General features: G+C 37.0%; 1 protein-coding gene across 16 annotated transcripts; it reads right to left on the bottom strand.

The window, feature by feature from the left end:
* Nucleotides 1-1662: 1662 nt before the first annotated feature.
* LOC103713877 (uncharacterized) lies at nucleotides 1663-11299 on the bottom strand. Of its 16 annotated transcripts, XM_039131406.3 has the most exons (12): nucleotides 10824-10983; nucleotides 10577-10716; nucleotides 10215-10339; nucleotides 8645-8705; nucleotides 6843-6956; nucleotides 5449-5802; nucleotides 3899-4290; nucleotides 3691-3790; nucleotides 3502-3561; nucleotides 3336-3422; nucleotides 2380-2508; nucleotides 1663-2253 (listed from the first exon to the last, which is right to left on the bottom strand). In XM_039131406.3, the coding sequence occupies exons 3-12, from the start codon at nucleotides 10319-10321 to the stop codon at nucleotides 1945-1947; spliced, it is 1713 nt and encodes a 570-aa protein (XP_038987334.3). In that variant the 5' UTR covers nucleotides 10322-10339; nucleotides 10577-10716; nucleotides 10824-10983; the 3' UTR covers nucleotides 1663-1944. The 16 variants fall into 16 exon arrangements, with proteins under 16 accessions (XP_038987334.3, XP_038987331.3, XP_088570571.2 ...); XM_039131403.3 differs by lacking the exons at nucleotides 10577-10716; nucleotides 10824-10983 and adding an exon at nucleotides 11041-11299; XM_088714445.2 differs by lacking the exon at nucleotides 2380-2508 and having other exon boundaries at nucleotides 10824-11081.
* Between the last annotated feature and the right edge of the window lie 7700 nt (nucleotides 11300-18999).

Raw genomic sequence — 18999 nt, forward strand, 5'->3', positions numbered from 1 at the left:
ATATGTGCACAACTATGAATCATGTGACTGACATGTACCACTCATATTCATATTTCATAACTCATATCTTAGCATGTAACGTAATCCCAGTATTTTGTAGGCATAACGGAATATAAAACATATATCATCATATCTTGTATAACTAGAGCATGTCAGATACACATATCATTCTTAGCCTACAGTACATGCATAACATGTTAAATTTCATGTATGATCCATAAAGATTAGGGTAGATTACTTACCTTTCTCACCAATCATGTATACAATTCAAATTGTATGAAAAACACTGGTTCATCTTATAAAACATAATACAGGATCTACGATAAGGTTAAGATAGATTACTTACATTTTATAATACACCCATTCATGAAATATATACACGAATAACACTTTAAAATCTTAATAAACATAGTACTCACATGATCCATAATAAGATTAAAATAGATTACTTACCTCAATTCGCTTTCCAAATTGCTCAAGTCCAGGTGACTAATCCTCAATCACCTAAAACAACATCATAGGGATTACATTATTCCCCCTTCATTTATTATAAAATTTCTTAGTTCATCATACTATGAACTTACTTGCTTGGGTCCTATCCAAGGATTTAGCCCAAGTCCAATTTGAAGCCTTTGGGATTCGATTTAAAACCAGATTGGGTCCACCTGGGTTGATTGGGTTTTTAATTAAAGGATTGGGCCTCGTTTATAATTGGGTCCAACCTTTTCTAGCCAATTGGGTCCTCTGATTTGGTCAACGTGGCTCATTTGGGTCTGAGTCAGGATTAGCCCAAGGTCAATTCGACTTTCTGTCAGTTAAATTGGGCTTGAATTGGGCCTGATTTACAATTAATTAGGTATGCTGAGACCAACTCAGCTTAATTGGATTCGGACCCAATTTAATTTGGGCTTAACGTGTTTCGGATCCGAACCCGATTCCGGCCCGTTAACCCACTCTTTTCTTTTCTCTTCTCATTTTCTTTCTTTTCTTTTCTTTTTCTTTTTCTTTTCTTTTCTTTTTTGTTTCTCTTTTTCTTTCTTTTTCTTTTTCTTTTTCTTTTCCTTTTTTTTTTTTTTCAATCCTTATACAGCACTGCCCACAGTGAAATTTGGGCCCAACCCTTAACTGGGCCCATTTCTTATTGGGCCTAGTAGGTTCTGAGCCCGGACATTACAGATAGTATCAATTACTCAGTTCATGTCCCACCTTTTCCTTCTGTCTAGTTATTTTACAAAAAAAAAAGGCAAAAAGTTCACTCTTATAATATTATAACAATTTTGAAATAACTAGTACAATTGTTTAAATCAGCATGATTATTTAACATGGTAAACTGAGCTGTCAGGTTTGAGCCCTGCCCTTATCCTAATTTTCGAATTAACTGATTAGTAACATGGTCAGCTTGAGGGTAAGCTTTTGTGCAATGATAAGGTTAATCCATTGTACCTTGGAGGTCAAAACATCCTCTCCAAATATGAGGGTAAGGTTGTATACATGTGATCTTCCTCAAACTCTGCAATGGGCAGGTGTCTCGTCCATTGGACCATCCTTTTTTGACATGGTAAGCTTAAATTGTTGAAGGCCATACTCCCAAACACCCCACCAGTCAACTACACTTTTAATTAACTCAAGTCACTCATCATTCTATGTCTTCTAGGGAAATAATTGGCAACACAAATATCAATTGCTTTATTGTTACTAGCACTCAAGAATGACATAATGGAACCACCAGCTCCTTTTTTGGTCCTGAGCACCCACTTCTTTACTGAATTTCACTAATGATGGTTATCCATAAAATGCTGGTGAAGACCTAAAATTTCTGCTGCATGGACACACTCCTACCATGGCTTTATAAACAAGAATACACAAATGAATAGCTTTGCTGTTGGAGGATCACACGATGCAATATTTGGATATTTGAAACCCTAAGTAAGAAGAGATGGTTTTCTATTGTTCAGCTAAATCTCTATGCACAAGGTATTTGAAAGCTGATTTGCACGGCGACCATTCAACACACTTATCAAGCTTTCTTTTAAGGCATTCTCTGATGGCGGCTTTTCGCTGGGCATCTGGCATGCAGCTGCAAACCATCTCCACGAGGCCAGATAATTCTAGATAAGCATCTTTTGCATAGTAGTATAAAATTTTTGGCAGAACAATATTCTTTTCCTTTCGGACTGAGACATTAACTTGAATGAACTCGGTTTTTGCAAGCTCAAGCTCCTGATAGATACCTTTGGCAGTGTAGAGTCGAACCTAAAAGAGTTGATACAGCGTTATGTTCAGATCCAGCTCAAAGAAAGCTTGAGAGAACAATCTTTTAGCTTCATAAATGGTTGAATGCAGAGAAATAATAATATGAAGTTAGGCTCAAACTCATACAGGAGGATCAGAGCATGCTCCTGAACAGAGGGCAAAATATGCAAGTGGCTCAGGACGATCAAGAGCATATGGATGCCTGCCATTACCATTCATGAACTTTACTGCTGGTGAGAATAGTGAGTGCAGCCACTGCATATGTATGTTAAGAAACAAAAGTGAGCATAAACACTTTGCTTTTATGTGGTCGAGAATGCAGAGCCTACATTCGCGAGACAGAACATTTTCTGAAAGAGTTTTTAAGTACAATTCAGAAGCACTAGAGCATGTGTTAATGTGCCTGTGAATCTTGTATTTCTGGCTCTTAATCAAATAGTTCTCTTTTACTTGGTGACTACAACAACTCTGGGCACAAGGACCTGTCAAATTCCTTTCAGACTTGGAAGGAATTGAGCCAAGATTTAATACATTGAGCTACGTTCTCTGTATTTTTTTAGTGATGGTCAAAAACATGGCGACCATTTAAAAGTAACAGAACGGAAATAGGAATGACTTAGATGTTAGGCAATGAGAACTGACCTGGACATTATTATTATTATTATTTTAACTCAAGTAGTGACCACTAAATCATGCCAGACCTGAGGGAGCCAACTAGCTTGGTAAAGTCACTGGGTGTTGATACCACTGATCCATCACCCTCACCACCTCATCCAAGTTTCAAACAAAAAAATAATGTTGCCGGACATAGCCTGTGAATTAATAAGAAAATGGGATGTGTCTGTCTGAAATTTTCAGAATAGAGACCTCTTGACTCCATATTTATTTTATAAAGAATTTGTTTGGATGACTCCTAATCTAGTCAACTGAAAAGCTTGGCAATTATTGATGCATCCGGCGATTACATAAACAAACCAACAGATATATCTATTAAATTTAATTTTGGAGACCTATATAGTAGATAATTTTTTGGGCACTAATCTAAATTGAACGTAAAGGTGATGCGAAGATGAGAGACATACCAATGCTGGACGGTGAGTTCGGCATCCAAGAATTGAAGATCGAATAACATAAGCATTTATTGAATGCCCACCTACATTATACGCTGCCTGTCAATGGAAATCAACATTACTTAGAAAAAGATCATATGTTCGGTTAAGTTACGACTTGGTATACCATAATACTTACTTTTAGGATTGAATACGTACTCTTCATGTGATTCTCATGCAGTCCATAAGCTAAAAATGCCTGGGAAATCGCATAGAACACGATAAAATAAGCCTATGGTATAACATACGAGATTCATTGCTTATGTCTCGAGAAAAAAGTATGTGCAGCTAACATCTAATCTCAAGATGAACCCTAGTGTGAACATACATGCATCACCAAGGCATTGTGAATGTTGATCCAGAAAGCAAGTTGCTCGTCATGCTCCAACTTTCTTGGGTCAATCTTCTCTAGATGTCGAATAAGGGAGCTATGACAAACACAATTATCAAAGAAATTAAGGAACTTGCAGTAAGCCATGCATCTTCTTATCCTAAGGCTTTTGAATATATTGGTGATCCTCGAGGTGATTGATTACCTGAAAATGTTGAGCATCTGCGAGGCGTAACCAAATCTGTCACCATCAATATGTATCTGTGGAATTTCTACCACACCACTGTACTGAAAGCTCTTAACTTCAAGTGATTCAGATTGAGAGGGACTTGCTGTAGCTTCATAGTGGCACTGAGGACTCCAATTATCACAAGGATCCTGTGGAGAAAATGTGCTAGAAGAGGACGCAGATGGAGTTGGTGAAGCCATCTGCTCAACATGCTGAGCTGGAGGATTTGCAAGTTTGCAGTAAATAGCAGAAATGCATCGGATAATATCTTCAGAAAGTCTACAAGAAATCTCAGGCACATGGTCTGTGATGGAGGCACCAAGATGATCTGCCAGACTTCGATGTCCAGAAACAGATTTTGGTATATCCTGCAAAAACTCGGCATATATGCAGCATGAATCAGATGATAACCTTTTGGTAAAGTTATACTTCTTGTAACAATAAAAATCAGAACATCATTTGTAACAATGCCACTAATACTAAATTCAGAACAGGGGAGAAAATGACACTTAAATGAAGTTTATGAGCACAGAGGAATTACTACAAATTATATTGAATCATGCTAACCGTTGACAAAATCAAAATTGTATTTAATGGAAGAGGAGGTGTTGCCTTCATCATGAAAATCCAGGAACTTAGGTTCATAATATGCAGGATGACAGAAAAAAATATTTTTTTACAAATTATGGTAAGCAGGATAATACATACCAAAGCCCAAAATATTGGTAAAGTTTTGAATAAATTGAGTAATTATATAAAGCCATAAGCAGTTTGTTCGTAACTCTGAGGGTAGGAAGTGAACTGTTTTAACCAGAGTCGGCAGAATCGTCCTGAATCGGCGGTTTCAGCCGTTCCGAGCTGTCTCGGCGGCTGATCGGTACGGTTCCGGTAATGAAAACGAAATTTATTGCCGAAGGGGAAGGAGGAAAGAGAGAAAAAGAGAGAGCGAGCGGAGAGAGAGGGAGAGGAAGAAAAAGAGAGGGAGGTGGAGGTTGGCTGGCGGAGGCTAGCGAGCTGCGTGGAAGATGCTCCTCCGGGCTCCGTGGCCTGAAAATAGGAACGAAACAAGGGACCCACCCTGTTTTTCAGCCGCAGAGGTTTCCTCCGCCTCCTGCCTGCGTCCCCAGCCTTTGACGGCCCTCTGCTAGCCTCCACCGGTCCTCTGCCATCCTCCTTCCTTCTCTCCCCCTTCTCTCTCTTTCTCCCTCCCCCGCCACCTCTACTACGTCGGTACGGGCCCGGTACGGTATGCAAGGCATGGGCCCGTACCAACTCGCATCGCCAGGCAACCGGTACAGTATTCAGTATCGGTTCCGCCGATATTAGTTTTAATTGTCCAAATTTGGAACTTTCCAGAAAGCTCATGAGAGCATCAAAATTAATTATAAGATAATAAAAACCATGCTTTATTCAATAGTAAAGAGAAAGCAGAACACCATTTCTCACAATGCTTAACTATAAATGATGAATGAAAGGATAAAACAGTTATGCATGTTGCAAATAAAGAACTTTATATATGGGCTTACATTCTTGAGATCTGAACTAAATGCCAAATCATGTGCAGGAGAATGTTCAGCATGCCTGCAATTCGAGGCACTCTCCTCAACTCTCTCAAGGCTTTGAGAATGACATGATTTGTCAACTACAGGATCAGGACTAATGGAATGAGTTGCCTGATCATGTGATATCTGAATTGTAGAATCATGTCTTAGACGTCCTGCATGACATTCCACAGGAGACCTAGAGGCAGGGCCTGCAGCAGTAGAGGAGCTAGGTAGATATTGGTCAAAAGCAGTCCGATATAGTGAGAGAAGGTACCGTTCCAAATGTATAACTTCCAACTCAAGAGCGGAGATCTCCTTTACTAATTCTACAACAGACTGCATGAAACACATAGAAAGGTCAGTCATTTGCAAAATTACAGTCAATAAGTATATGTGTAGCAGTAATTTATACTGTCAAGAGTTACAGGGCATATGGATGGAAAAACAAGGGAAGTCATGCTTTGAATAAACAATATTATAATTAGATAATGTTATTATCTAGCCACAATAGTCGCAATCTTATTTCTCACAAACTCGCACACCCGGCTCCAAAATAAATGGGAAGAACACCTTCATTTTTCCTAACCCTTTGATGCGTCAACTCTCTGTGATGTTACCCTCCATCGATTAATCATTGTGTTTCCTGAATGCAAACATATCTAACTGATCCTTCCTATTTTTTGTCATACATTTCCCCTAGCATTCTCAACTCCAACACTCATCTTATGTACTTGACCCTGTTGACCGAAAACAGCAAGGTAATTACAGTATCTTGGTGCTGCTATCTGTCACCCATCAGTTTACTGGGCTGACACGGCAGTCGGGAATTGATGCAGTACAAGTATGGTTCGGTGGGGTCAGTGGGCCTGCCTACCACTCAGCCAATCGCTGATTTCCATGTTGAACTGGTGAACTGAGCGGTGCTATGGTGGATGATCTTTAGTATTTTCCTTATTTCAGATGCAAGACTGTGCAACACAGAGTATCAGACTGAAAGAAGGAACTCTGAACTCTGATAGATTTAAGAATGTAGCTGTAACTCACTAGTGTTTTTTTTTTTTGTTAAAAGAAGTTTATTAGCATTGGTCTTTTTTAACATGTTCTTGTGTAAAACCATGCAGTTACAGTTCATAGCTTAAGATTGCAAAATCAAGCAACTGCACTAATTTTGTTTGTTCTATATTCACTTAAGTTATTCTCTGAATAAAATATTCACTTAAGCTACTCTAACAAAGAAAGAAATCTACTTCAGATTGTCGAAACATTTAAATACAAGTTATTAGTAACAGGCATGTGCATACTGACTGTTAAACTAAATTTTGGATCCAACAAAAAATTCATGTATCCTTGAATCTGAAATAAGTCTCAGCAGCAACCTCGGAAGCTGTAGTTTCAGTTGAAGCAATAGACGTTCTCGAGGTATACCCTGATGTCCTCTCTTGAAAGCTCATAGAATTTCGGTCATGTAATCTTCTCTCTATGTCAATAGTCTGCATGGTGATATTTTAATAAGGAAAGATGAGATTCACAAACACTTATCCAAGATAACATGACATTTACACAACACGTCCTTCTTGAACTTCCAATGACTGCAATTTTCTAACAGAGCAGATAAGTGAATAGAAAAGTCTCCTATTCACTTCTTATTGCGGAGGAAAACATTATCTTATATATGCTTGACTGGACGTCTGTACACTATAGAATATAATCAGCTAGAAAAGCTTTAGAAACAGATATTTATTTACTGAGAATAAAAAAATAAATCTTTTGAAGTTAAGAAAGGAACTCTTTTGAAGTTAATCAACATCAGATATTAGTGCAGTTGTTTGAAGATAAATGGTTTGATGTCTCTTCAGTTATCTTACTGGTAGTATAATCATACCAAGAAATAAAGCTTGTTAACATGAGTTTTCTCTGATTTCTTGCAAATTTAACATTTAATAAATTAAAATTGTAATCCTAGAGATATTCTAGTTGACATGCCCTGAAAAACCAGTCACTGACTTTAACTAGTAACTAGGACCAATTTAGCAGAGTACATTATAATTATCAGTATTGAAGGAATTCTTCTTGAAAGGCCTTAAAGAGCAGATTTTTTTTTTTTTTTTTTTTTGAGATGACAGAAGAAATTTATCAATCTCCATCTCTTGTAGTTTTGAAGTAGAACCAAATTAAACGATGACTTCATTGCTTAAAAAAAGCATGAAGCACATAGAAATGATGTAAAAAAGAGCCAAGTTGGCAGCGATCAACTCACCAATAATACCTGAACTAGTTAAGCCAAGGCTTTGTAATTTTATAAGAAACAATACTTTAGCATTTTATGCTATCACTCTGTTATGTCCAATTGAGAAGTCATCGTTTTCCTTTTATGGAAATAAGAAGTTCTGGGTGTAACTTCTGCCCTGTCCAAGGCTTTACATGGATAGTCATACCGAGCAAGGTCTTACCACTAAGAATTGTACATGGAAATTGTTTTGATAAGAACAGCTTCCTCTATCACATCGGATGAATCAGTTGTCTACATGCTACTTCTTTGTTCTTCACTATAACTCTTGGCTCATATTCTGATTGAAACTCAGCAATATCTTCCTTTGGAAAAAACTTTTATTGGACTTGGTATAAATTGTGTTTCCACTAATCATGGGCAAGAAAAGGAAGGAGCAAAGTTCCAATGGAGCGGGATTAGATGAATAGAAGAAATTTTAGAAATATGTTTCCACAGAAAAAGTATATGGAGGAGATATTTATTTCTTGCTTGAATAGTTAAACTAATGAGTTGCTCTTCCTCGGAGAATTCCTTCTGTAGTTTGCTACTTCATAGGGGGCTTCAATTTATATGTTCTTTTATCATTTTCTCGTTTTCTAATAAGGAGACCTCTTAGATGCACATGCAAGCAGTGGCTTACCTGGTTTGCTGCTTCATACAGGGGCTTCACTCTTTTGTTCTATGCTCTTTTATCATTTTCTAATTTTTCTGATAAGGAGACCTCCTTAAATGCACACACAAGCAAGGCTTGATTTAAGTTTTCCTTTTGAATATCAAAACAAAAGGGAAAAAGGAAGCTTATGTATATCACAAAATGATTGTTTCAGCATTCTAGTTCTTGAACCACAATATTCATTCGCAGTGGAGGTATAAGATATAATTCAATGAAGATCAGAGTTGGACGCTTACAGGATTGTGGTAGGATAGCTGAGGTGAGATGTTTAATATGTCTTCATACACTCCTGATACACTGAAATTGAATGTGCAATAATGTCAAAATAAGGAACAAGGCCATATCAATATTGCTATCAACAATACCAGAAAAGAGAATCTATGACAGCACCTTGGTTTGAGATTTAATTTACTTCTTTTTTTTTAAGAAACTTTGATTTTATTGGAGGAAACTTAAAGAATTGGAGTGCTTTCAGAGCAACTTAGCCATATAGATTCTTGGAAAAATTGCTATTAATTTGCATATTTACAGGAGTTACCAACTTTTACTATCTCTTTTACAATTTGAGAGAGGTGAAAAGATATGGAATAAATTTTGTCATTTATGTTTAATATAAAAGCAAGCTATAACTGAACCGAAATAATAGATGGAAGCATGTTAGAATAGTAAAATTACATGAACTTAATGCACAAAAGATAGGTCACATAATCGCTTTCATGATTCATAATTTGGGAGATATGTCAATCAAAGGAAAGACTGTTTATGCAGAAGGGAGAAAAAAGAATGTGTAGTTGATAAACAAGAACTCGCCAAGTATCTTTCCCAAAGAGAGAAGATGACAAAAGTCATACTAATTAATGGGTTGACAAGCAATTCAAGGGCTTGTGTTAGTTAAGACATGACTGGTGGAGATCGACAAGCTCATAAGCATGTATATACATTATAGAAGAAAATGAAAGGTGCATTTTACTTTCAATAGAAGTAATATACCCTACAAACATCTTTCCATTCTCATGTGTGGTGTTTTGCTTAATTCACTTTTGGCAAACAACTCCAGTAGATTTCCTGTACTTGTTGGTGTAAACAGGTGGAGCTTTCCACCTTTGCTTTAAAAGCTCGTAAGCATAAATAATTCAAGATCACTCAAAGCATGGCATATCCAAAGTTTTACTGCATGCTACTTTTAAGCTTACGTCTGCTTCAGAAGAAAGGAAAACAACAATCAAAGGCAACATATGTAAGCAGAGACAGGTTGACAAAACAACAAATGGCTAACATGCTTCGTAGATCCTATTGCCACAAAATTCCTCTTTTTATTGAGAAAATCTGCCATGAAAACAGTTGACAACACCATCAGGGCTGGCCAGGCCTTGAGCATGATGGCAATATCTCAACATACCTCCAGAAATACCTGCTATTTTAGTAGAAAAGCTGGATTTACTTATCAGTTTCCATCAGGATCTAACAGATGATAATGACTTCTGTTTGCATATGAATATCCAGGGATGGTTAACTGATTATGAAGATTAAAATAGGGTTAAATTGACATGGATTCAATGCAGAGTTTCCTCACCAATAATAAGAGAGAGCAAACTTTTCTGTCACGGAATTATCCATTTGACACATAATTCAGTCAAGAAAGCGATTTATCATGACCCACCACATAATTATTTTTCATGAAACTGAATCACAATTTATCTCTATTAATTACTCAAAACGTATGCTCATTAACTTGTAAAATCTATATCTTTATAATGAAAAAAAAACTTGGCAGTTTATTTGAGCATGTCGATCAAAATAGCTTACCTGTGGAAACGCTGCTCCCGGGTGGAAGAACATGAGTGGCAATTAATTCCTGGGTATTCCATAATATCTCCTCCCATTGAAGTGTCCGGTTTCTCGGTCCTCTGCATGCCTAACTTTCCAAAAACCTGAGTATCCAATCAGAAACTGTTACCCATGAGCTAAAGGAATACAAACACTAAACCAATAACAACAACCATTTAGTTCAGATTCTCATAAAACGTTAGGTAGAAGTAATAACATAACCCACCAAGAAGAAGAAACATGACCAATATAGACAAACCTATAATCCAAGAGAATCCAGGAGATGGAAAATGCCCATGAATCCATACTGGAACTAAAGAGGAAGGGAGAAGAAGCCTCACCTAAGAAGTCCAAAGGCCAGGCCTTTATGTGAATCTGGGAAATAAGCACCTGCAACTCATATAGAGAGCCCCTTTAACTGCACAAATCTTTCTGGGAGATAAGGGAGAGAACAATGGGCAGGGCAAGGTAGAAGACACTTCTGATAGCGATGGGGGAATTTTAGCTTAGAGTGAGGGAAAAAAATAATTCTAATTCTAATAGAAATAGTATATGGAAACCAAATCTCTGAAAGTGAAGATGACCCACCTCAAAAAAAAAGGAGGTTGATTAATAATCAAATTCAGTGGAAGGACTGCTAACAATTCCCATGCCCACATATAAAAAAAGCTTGAAGTGCGACCATTAGGTGAGAAACAGCCAGTGGTTATGATAAGGACATTGTCACAGTAGAGGAGCAGGTGGTTCTGTTAAGGGCTACCATTGAGTAATCTACAAAGAGAACTAAAGCATACCATCTACTAACCTCCATTAGATGGAAAGTGATGCAATGCAGTCATCACCCATGGAATCTTCCAAGATGACCAAATGGTGCTTCTTATGGAAAGATGGCACTGGGTTAATTTTTCAGCTTTCTCTGAGCTTTTGGTGCCATAGGAGGAAGTGAAAGAAGGGAATAACCATGTCATTTTGGATTTAAATGTAGTCCCAGCTCCAAGCAAGCTGTCAGCAATATAAGCTTTAGATTTTTAAGGAAGGTAGGTAATAACTGAGATGAGGTCATCAGCTGGTTTGTTGTGGTGGCAGAGTTATGGTCATGGCAGAACCAGATGCCCCTCAGGAGATGCCTTTACCAAAAGTGCTCCTGCCACACATTTTTGACTCAGAGACAGTAATTTTTTTCAGAGAAAGATTAGAGACTATCATGCCCAAATAATAAGTTTGAATTATATCTAATTTTATTTGAAACTAGATTATATATACAGTATTTATACAACTTTTATGTTGCTCATGAGAGGCAACAACATGATGTTGCTATTCTGATTGCACTTAATCATGCATGCATTAAGGGATGATCACCTGTTTGAGATCTATAACAGACTTCAGACTGGTTTGATCTAATAATTAGTCATTGATGGGTGGTCAACTGGACTTCCCAATGGGTCAAATATTGTCGAACCACACACGAAACCAGCCAGCTCGGCATGCAGTTTTTTAATTCCTCCTTTACTTGCCGGGCCAACTCAGTCACATTTAATTTGGTTGTTTAGTCTTTTATAATTCTTGTCCTCTTTGATAGCATAGGTGCATAAAAGGAGCTTATTAGACAGTAATGCATCATAACAACATAAATTTTTAATAAATTGTTCAACAAAACTTTATGCATGCAAGACCATAATTACAGCTCATGCATCCATGCTTTAATGCCAACTGTACCATTAAATCATTATAATAACAAATATATCACATGGGCCCATAAACTTTTCTTCTCAAACATTCTCAATATCTCCATAACTTACATTCATCCAATTAGATGTTGGCAAGCTCGGAAAGTCTATACAAACTTGCTTATGGCTCATGCACATATACTTTTGTTTATATAGTACTATAGTTTATCTAAATTATAAGTTTCTGAAATTTCTTAAGTTTATATTAATATCTCTTTCGAGACAAAATTTATATAGTTGCACATTGAAGATATAGAGATTCTTCAAATCACTTATAAGATTGTTCAGCTTATTGAATAGTTTATCAGATCTACTTATAGATCACTATCTTTTGTAAAATTTTTTTATTGAATTTTTTTATTCCTGGAAGGAAGGGCCTAAAAGCAAGAGCTCATTAATCCGATGGTCCAAGATCCAATGGCATGGGCGATATTAAAATATTCCATGTCTCAAAAACAATTCAATGGAAGCCAGAGCTACATTTAATTTTGGTCTTCACTCGCTGCGAGAGTATGCTCACCGGTTTACCCGGACAAAGTTTTACTCATCTGCCGACACAAGAGTAGAAGCTAGAATCATCGGAAGGTATTGCTTCGATGGCAGATTACTTCTCCTCCCTCTGCTTAGAGTCACCGCATGGTGAGAGACAAGGCAGGTGTTTGGGGCCGTGAAGAATACGTTGCATAAGATCCAAGTAAAAGTCCAAACAATTCCCTCCACACTTCGCAGCCGAATCTTAAATGGATTTTTGTCCTCTCACCTAACATCTGGGTTAGCATTAAGAGGACTGCTTTGGTGGTCCGAAGAAAGCGAGAATTCCAGGGTGGACTTGTTTATTTATGAGATTAAACACCTTAGATAAAGGTTAGTTTTCTTGTGACAAGAATAGTAGCATTACTTTGTCTCCCCATATTGACTCTATGTACCAACCTAGTGTCCTTTGGAATTTATGAAGTCAGCTACTAATCCCTCTTCTCAATTTTAGAGGACAGGTTATGTAGGAGTTGATTTAGAAATCGGCAGTAGGGATCCATTGGATGTTGCAAATGTGGGAACAATTGCTCATGATCGAAATGGTTTAAGTTTCAGTTAGGTGGATATAAGCCAGTATGAGGCATAGAAATAGAGATTTGATGCAAAATATTATACTAGAATTTCTGCAAAGATCAAGGGAATGGATGCTGCAATTGATGTGCCAAAAGAAGCTATTAGAATTTCGACTTCGTGTATAATTAGGATACATTTATAGAATCATTTTGGTATTATGCAATATTGGATGTCCACTGTCATGTTGTGTTGTCTTGTAAACTTTTGTTTGTGCATAAAGTTATCTGCTTATATTTTGGATTCAATTTCAATTATTTTTACAGACACTGTTAATTTTCTTGTATAATTTCATCGAAAAGGAGATCAAACGCAAGTTTATGAAACTAAGGTTGCAGGATCGAAAACTGTTAGCTTAGCTGGTTGGTATGTTCCTTTCCAAGGGAGAGATCTCAAATTCAAACTTGAGAAGAATAACCTCTGTTTTCTCAAGCAAAACTAAACTGCAGTTTCAGATGCTTAGCTTAGCTATTAAAAGAGAGATGATTAGTTTGTTTTGATTATTCCACAAGAAAACTACAGTCTTGGGATTCTTCTACGGCAGATATTTCTCATGCATTTGTCTTCTCTAATAATGGACTGGGAGAGATCAGCCAAATCCTCCATCCCCTCTCAATGAATCATCACTTAAAATATACAAAATCCATTATACAAGCTTGACAAGGCTTGTACAAGACCTATCTAGACAAAATACAGCCCTTTCATGCAGGACTACAAGACATATGGCATCCAAAGCACAATTTTTTGTTTTTATATAAAAAATAAGGACTAAAAACATTGTGCAGCCACAAATTAGGATATCATAAACATAGAAAACTATTGAATCGGAGAGCTATGCAAGGGAAGTTGAGGGGTTGAGATAGATGTAGAGGAAAAATTCAACAGGAGACCATGAATGGGGAAGGAAGGACATGGTTCCACATGATTGAGTCTGATATTTTAGATGGCTAAGGAACAAAGAAAAGAAAGTAGAGGAGGGGGTGTCGGGTTCTAAATTTCCGTACTTATTAGCTTTAGCTTTTAGCTGTGCACTTGTGCTGCCGTGGCAGTCGTTGATTGGATGGCCCACTAAAGTTTGCTCAGCAAAAGACTGATAGAGATGTGGATGCTTTCACCAAGGTAAGTTATGAAGTCTGAGGAGGGGAAGAATGGGGCTCAAGGTGGGGACAAAGGAACCTTCGAGCTCATGGTATTGCTTGAGTTTTACCATGGTGAAACTGTGAAAGACAGTCTCTGGAAAGGGGGATGGACAAAGCAGTGGAAGTTTGGATCTTTGTGACTTTAGCTGGACAAAATTTTAACAGCTTTGAACCTTTTGTACTAAAGAGGCTGCTTGCATACTTGGGTTCCTTGGAAGAGGTTAGGAATAGATAAATGGCTTTAAAGGCCAAATTATTGGTAGTTTACTAGAGGATTGTCTAGGGGATGAACAGATAATTTATTTCAACAGGTGCATTATGGTAAAGCTAATCAAGTAATAGGGATATAGGAAACTTAGGTTGGTATCTTTTCAAAAAGAAGGAAGAGCATCTTGGACTGTAAAGCATGATTCTGATTAGTGATGGTAGAATTTAACACTTGTGATGCATGTGAGTGGCTATCCTGTAGAATTTAAAGGTGCAAGAGGTGAATTGCTGTGATCCTGTATAAAAAAATGTGTGTCAATTAATGGGATCTCATATATCGATCAAATGTTTGATGATCATTAATTCAAGAGCATATTATTGGATGACTAACAACCCATTAAACAGGGAAGCAATGCAATGCATGGTTATTGATCGAGACATTTAAATAAAGAATAATTATTTAATGCATCGTTATGGTTTTTTTAATCTAATGATAATTGTGATTGATAAGAGTAAAAATAAAGCGTGGAACGGTTGATCGTCATGATCATTTTATTGACAGCTTGATAATGGGAAATTCGCAAATAGAGGAAGGATTAAGAGAAAGGGAAATGGTCATGCAGCGAATGAGGGGTTGAAGGGAATATGTAATAGTAATAGATAAGGTCTTTTCCACCACTCTCAAGCCATCCAAATTTATAAATAAGGTATTTTTCTTTATTAAAAGTATAACAGATATTTCACACAACTTTTTCAGAAAAATAGATATCCAACTAAACATAAGCCATCTGAAATATACTACTTCGTATGGTCAATCAAACATATCAAAACTATTTTATCAAATATCATATTTCTAGAAATTAGCTTTCCAAAAAAAAATTTCGACGAGAAAAAATTCTTTTTGCAAACCAAATGGGTCCTAAGAGAGAGAGAAATGGTCATGTAGGAAATGAGGGGTTGAAGAGGATGTAAAAGCACTACCTTCTCAAACTCTTCATGCAATCCAATGAAGATGAAAAATAAAAATATTTATATACTAACAACTGCAATTTAGTAGGAAAAATATTAAAAGATATTCTGATATCAAATTGGTGGATGCCATATAGTATGAGGGATCCTATGATAGGATAAGATAGACAGGGCCACTATAAAGGAAAAAAGGGGAACAGATGAAACGAAACAATGCAATCACTCCATTTAGTGGGGACTTCAAATAATATAGACATCTTGTTTGATGCGACCCTTCTATATGTAATATCACATTGATTTGTAGACAAATGCCATATCATCTGAGTTGCATGTGGGTTTACATGAGTACAAAATAATGCAAAGATTTCGAACTTTTATGAACCAAAAAAAGGTTCAGAAGGTTCAAATGTCCCTACTGATAGAAGTGTTCTATCAAATGACCAAGATAGGTTCCACTTTCTTAAGGATTGGAAGGGTTCAGAAATGTTAGAAAAGTGTTGACTCTTGACATTTGTCTAAAAGGAGAATACAAAGAATTAAAAAATGGTAATACTAGAGTGGTCTATTGCCTACATTGAACATTTTTTTTTCCCATTTCGTAGACGAAGTAGAGATTTTTATTACAGGTTAAGTGAGATACTAGCAGAGTGCATCTCATATTTTTTGTAAAACTAAAATGTTGAGTTGATCAAGAATGGACATGCATCGATCAGGATCAAAATTAAATGGCACTCCAATCTGTTATTCTGAAATTGAGGACATAACAACCATGCATGTACCTCCCATGAACTCAGTCCCTTGGTTTATCTGTTAAAAATAACTCAAACAATGAACATGTAGCTTGCATTGCATGAGGATTACATCATCTAATATATATTTTGAAATATGATTAGTAATAGAAGACCCTACTGATCCAACCGAGGGTATTGCCTTGTTAGTTCAACAATCAATTCAACTCCTCTATACCCACGCATGACAATTATTTCCGATTTACTTCCACAGCAAGTCTATATTAATAATTACATAAATTATGGGACAAGCATTCTTTAAACGAAGCTTGAATAGTGATGGTCATGGGAATCTGATGCAATGCCATACTAAGTGTACATGTTGACTGTCATATTTAGTATGGTTTTGGGTTTGGTAGTTTGCCTTGGAGGCTTAAACATAAGGTACAAGAGGAGAAGATTTGGTTAAGCACACTTGTATTAAAAATATATCATTATTCATTGCCAAATGTTTCTTTACTTTCTTCTAGATTTTTCAATTTGTTCCCCTTCTTTATGTCCTTTTCTCCCTTTGATAATATATTTTATAATTTTCTTCTCACCTAATTATCACTTGCTCTTTCTAAATAACAAAATAATCCTATCGTAAACAAGAAGTGATTTCAATTGCATGATGCTAGCTTGACAAATATTATATATCCATGCCCAAATCACTCACAAAACTACACCTTGACAATAAAAAACCAAACCCGAACCAAGAACATTAAGAAACCCTACAATTTTTTTCTCTAAAACAACAAAAAAAAAATCTAATGGCCTGCTGTATAGTTGACCCTGTTACAATACTAAATCATCGAGTCTGGTAAGGATGAAGGTTTTATAGAATAATGGTCTGGTTCTTTCCAAACTGAACCCAACCTAGGGCGGCTAACCCGAGAAATAACCCAATGATCCAGGTTTCATCTTTCCAAATGAACTGAGCCCGGCCCATGATAAGTTGCAGGTCAACCAAGCCCATCAACTTACGGATTGGATCTACGTCTCAAACATATATGTCTAGCGGGCCTGAACTAGATGTGAGTCATACTTTATCCCTACTTTGATTCATCAAATGTGCATCACCTAGATGACATGATGGAACCTTAATTTATTATAGTTTCCCACTTGGTTAGGCTATGAAAGTTGGTCCCGAGAAGCTGGTCTAGCTGTAGCATTGCCATTAGGTTGCTCCACCTTAGTTTGTTCATAAAAAAAGCTCTAATCCTTTGCAATTAGGTTGCCGAAGGTAGGCCTTGGTGCGTTATGACTTGAGTGTTAGGGGTTCGAAACATTTAAATGACCTCCCTACAAGGTAAGGCGGTGCATGTTTGACCCTTTCCAGGCCTTGTAGTGACAGAAACCTTATGCACTAGACGTTCCTTTCAAGGGTGCCGCTCCAGTGATAGCATACCGTTCTACCAAATGATGACTTGATATAATGCCTGGCTAAGTGTAGTGTTTTTAGTAGCCTATTGAATCTCTTTTTGCATGTCATCAATCTACATCTAATGGTCATTGAGCTGGTTTGAGTGATAGAATTATTGGCAAATCACTTGCTAGTTAGGTTGTTCATTGATACATTACGTCCTCATCTCGAGCTCAATTGATGGTGCACAATGTTGCATTAGGCCACTGACATGTCATTTAGCCCTTCATTCACCCTCTACAGTGGACCACCTTTCTGTTTGATAGGATGGGAAATTCTATGGTTGCCTCAAGTCCTATTTTTATCTACCTTATGGGCTAAAAAACCCGGCCACAATCATGTGATGGCCTTGGTGGCTTTGCTGGGCCTTATTGGGTCTTTTGGTTCTTGGTGGTCAGGCATTAGGTGTCAATCTCATATATCAGATATCTCATAAATACAATATAAACAAACAAAAAGATGTAATAACTAAGAGGTTGTTCTGAGGAAACCACCCAAATGATTCATGATTTATACCTAAGAAGCCATTTGGGCTATCTACCATTCTAATGGCCATGATAGATCTCAATAGGCTATCACGAGGACTACTCAAGTACGTGCGGGGTCAGACATATTCCAACTATTCCGAAAGGTTATAAGTCTTGTACCCGTCCTGCTAAGCAATGAGCAGTGCTCAATTTAGTACGAGTAGGCTTTCACGCCTCTTGATTAATGATTGCTGGGCAGGTGATGCACATAAATATCTTGGTTTGGAAGGATACTCAATTTCCTTTTAAGTTTTCTGTAATCTAAGTGTTATATGAGGTCATAGGTTGGTTATACGATACAAAGTACAACATGTACGATATATGCTGTCATGCAAACACTTAAAAAAGAGATTTGCCGGAGCTTCCCTAACATGCTATCTCTTATGGAGTATTGATTATATGGTAGAGGCACAAAAATACTAGTCATATGGTTATAGAAGATTGACATGAGCTTCTGCTAAGCAAAATTAGAAGGGGTCAAACCACTTTGAGCCATGTAGAGCCATGCTAACATTTGCCATGCTAACTGCCCCAACCGACCCATTTCCGATTGCAATCGAGTCATGTGCATCTATTTCAATATCCTTTTTGTGAGGAGGCCAGCCAGCTATTAGGCTATAGCCTCAATTGCAAGAACTTTGAGTGCAAACCCTACAAATTCAAAACGTTCCCCCTCAGACATGGTCTAGTTTTCACATTGGTATTCCAAAGGATTTATCAAACTAATTGATTAATTATACAATATCAGTTAGTATAAAAATATAATCAGATCATTACTTTCAAAAAATAGTAGAAGAACCGTGCTTGCATTAAAAGATTGATTGAGTTACCAAGTGAACATACCAAGTGAACCATTGAGCTGAATTAAATCCCAATACATCAAGCTGATTCAACCAAC

The sequence above is a fragment of the Phoenix dactylifera genome, chromosome 18 (assembly GCF_051530095.1).
Source record: "Phoenix dactylifera cultivar Ajwa chromosome 18, Ajwa_hap1_PhDact_Kaust_v1.1, whole genome shotgun sequence".
Classification (NCBI taxonomy): Eukaryota; Viridiplantae; Streptophyta; class Magnoliopsida; order Arecales; family Arecaceae; genus Phoenix; species Phoenix dactylifera.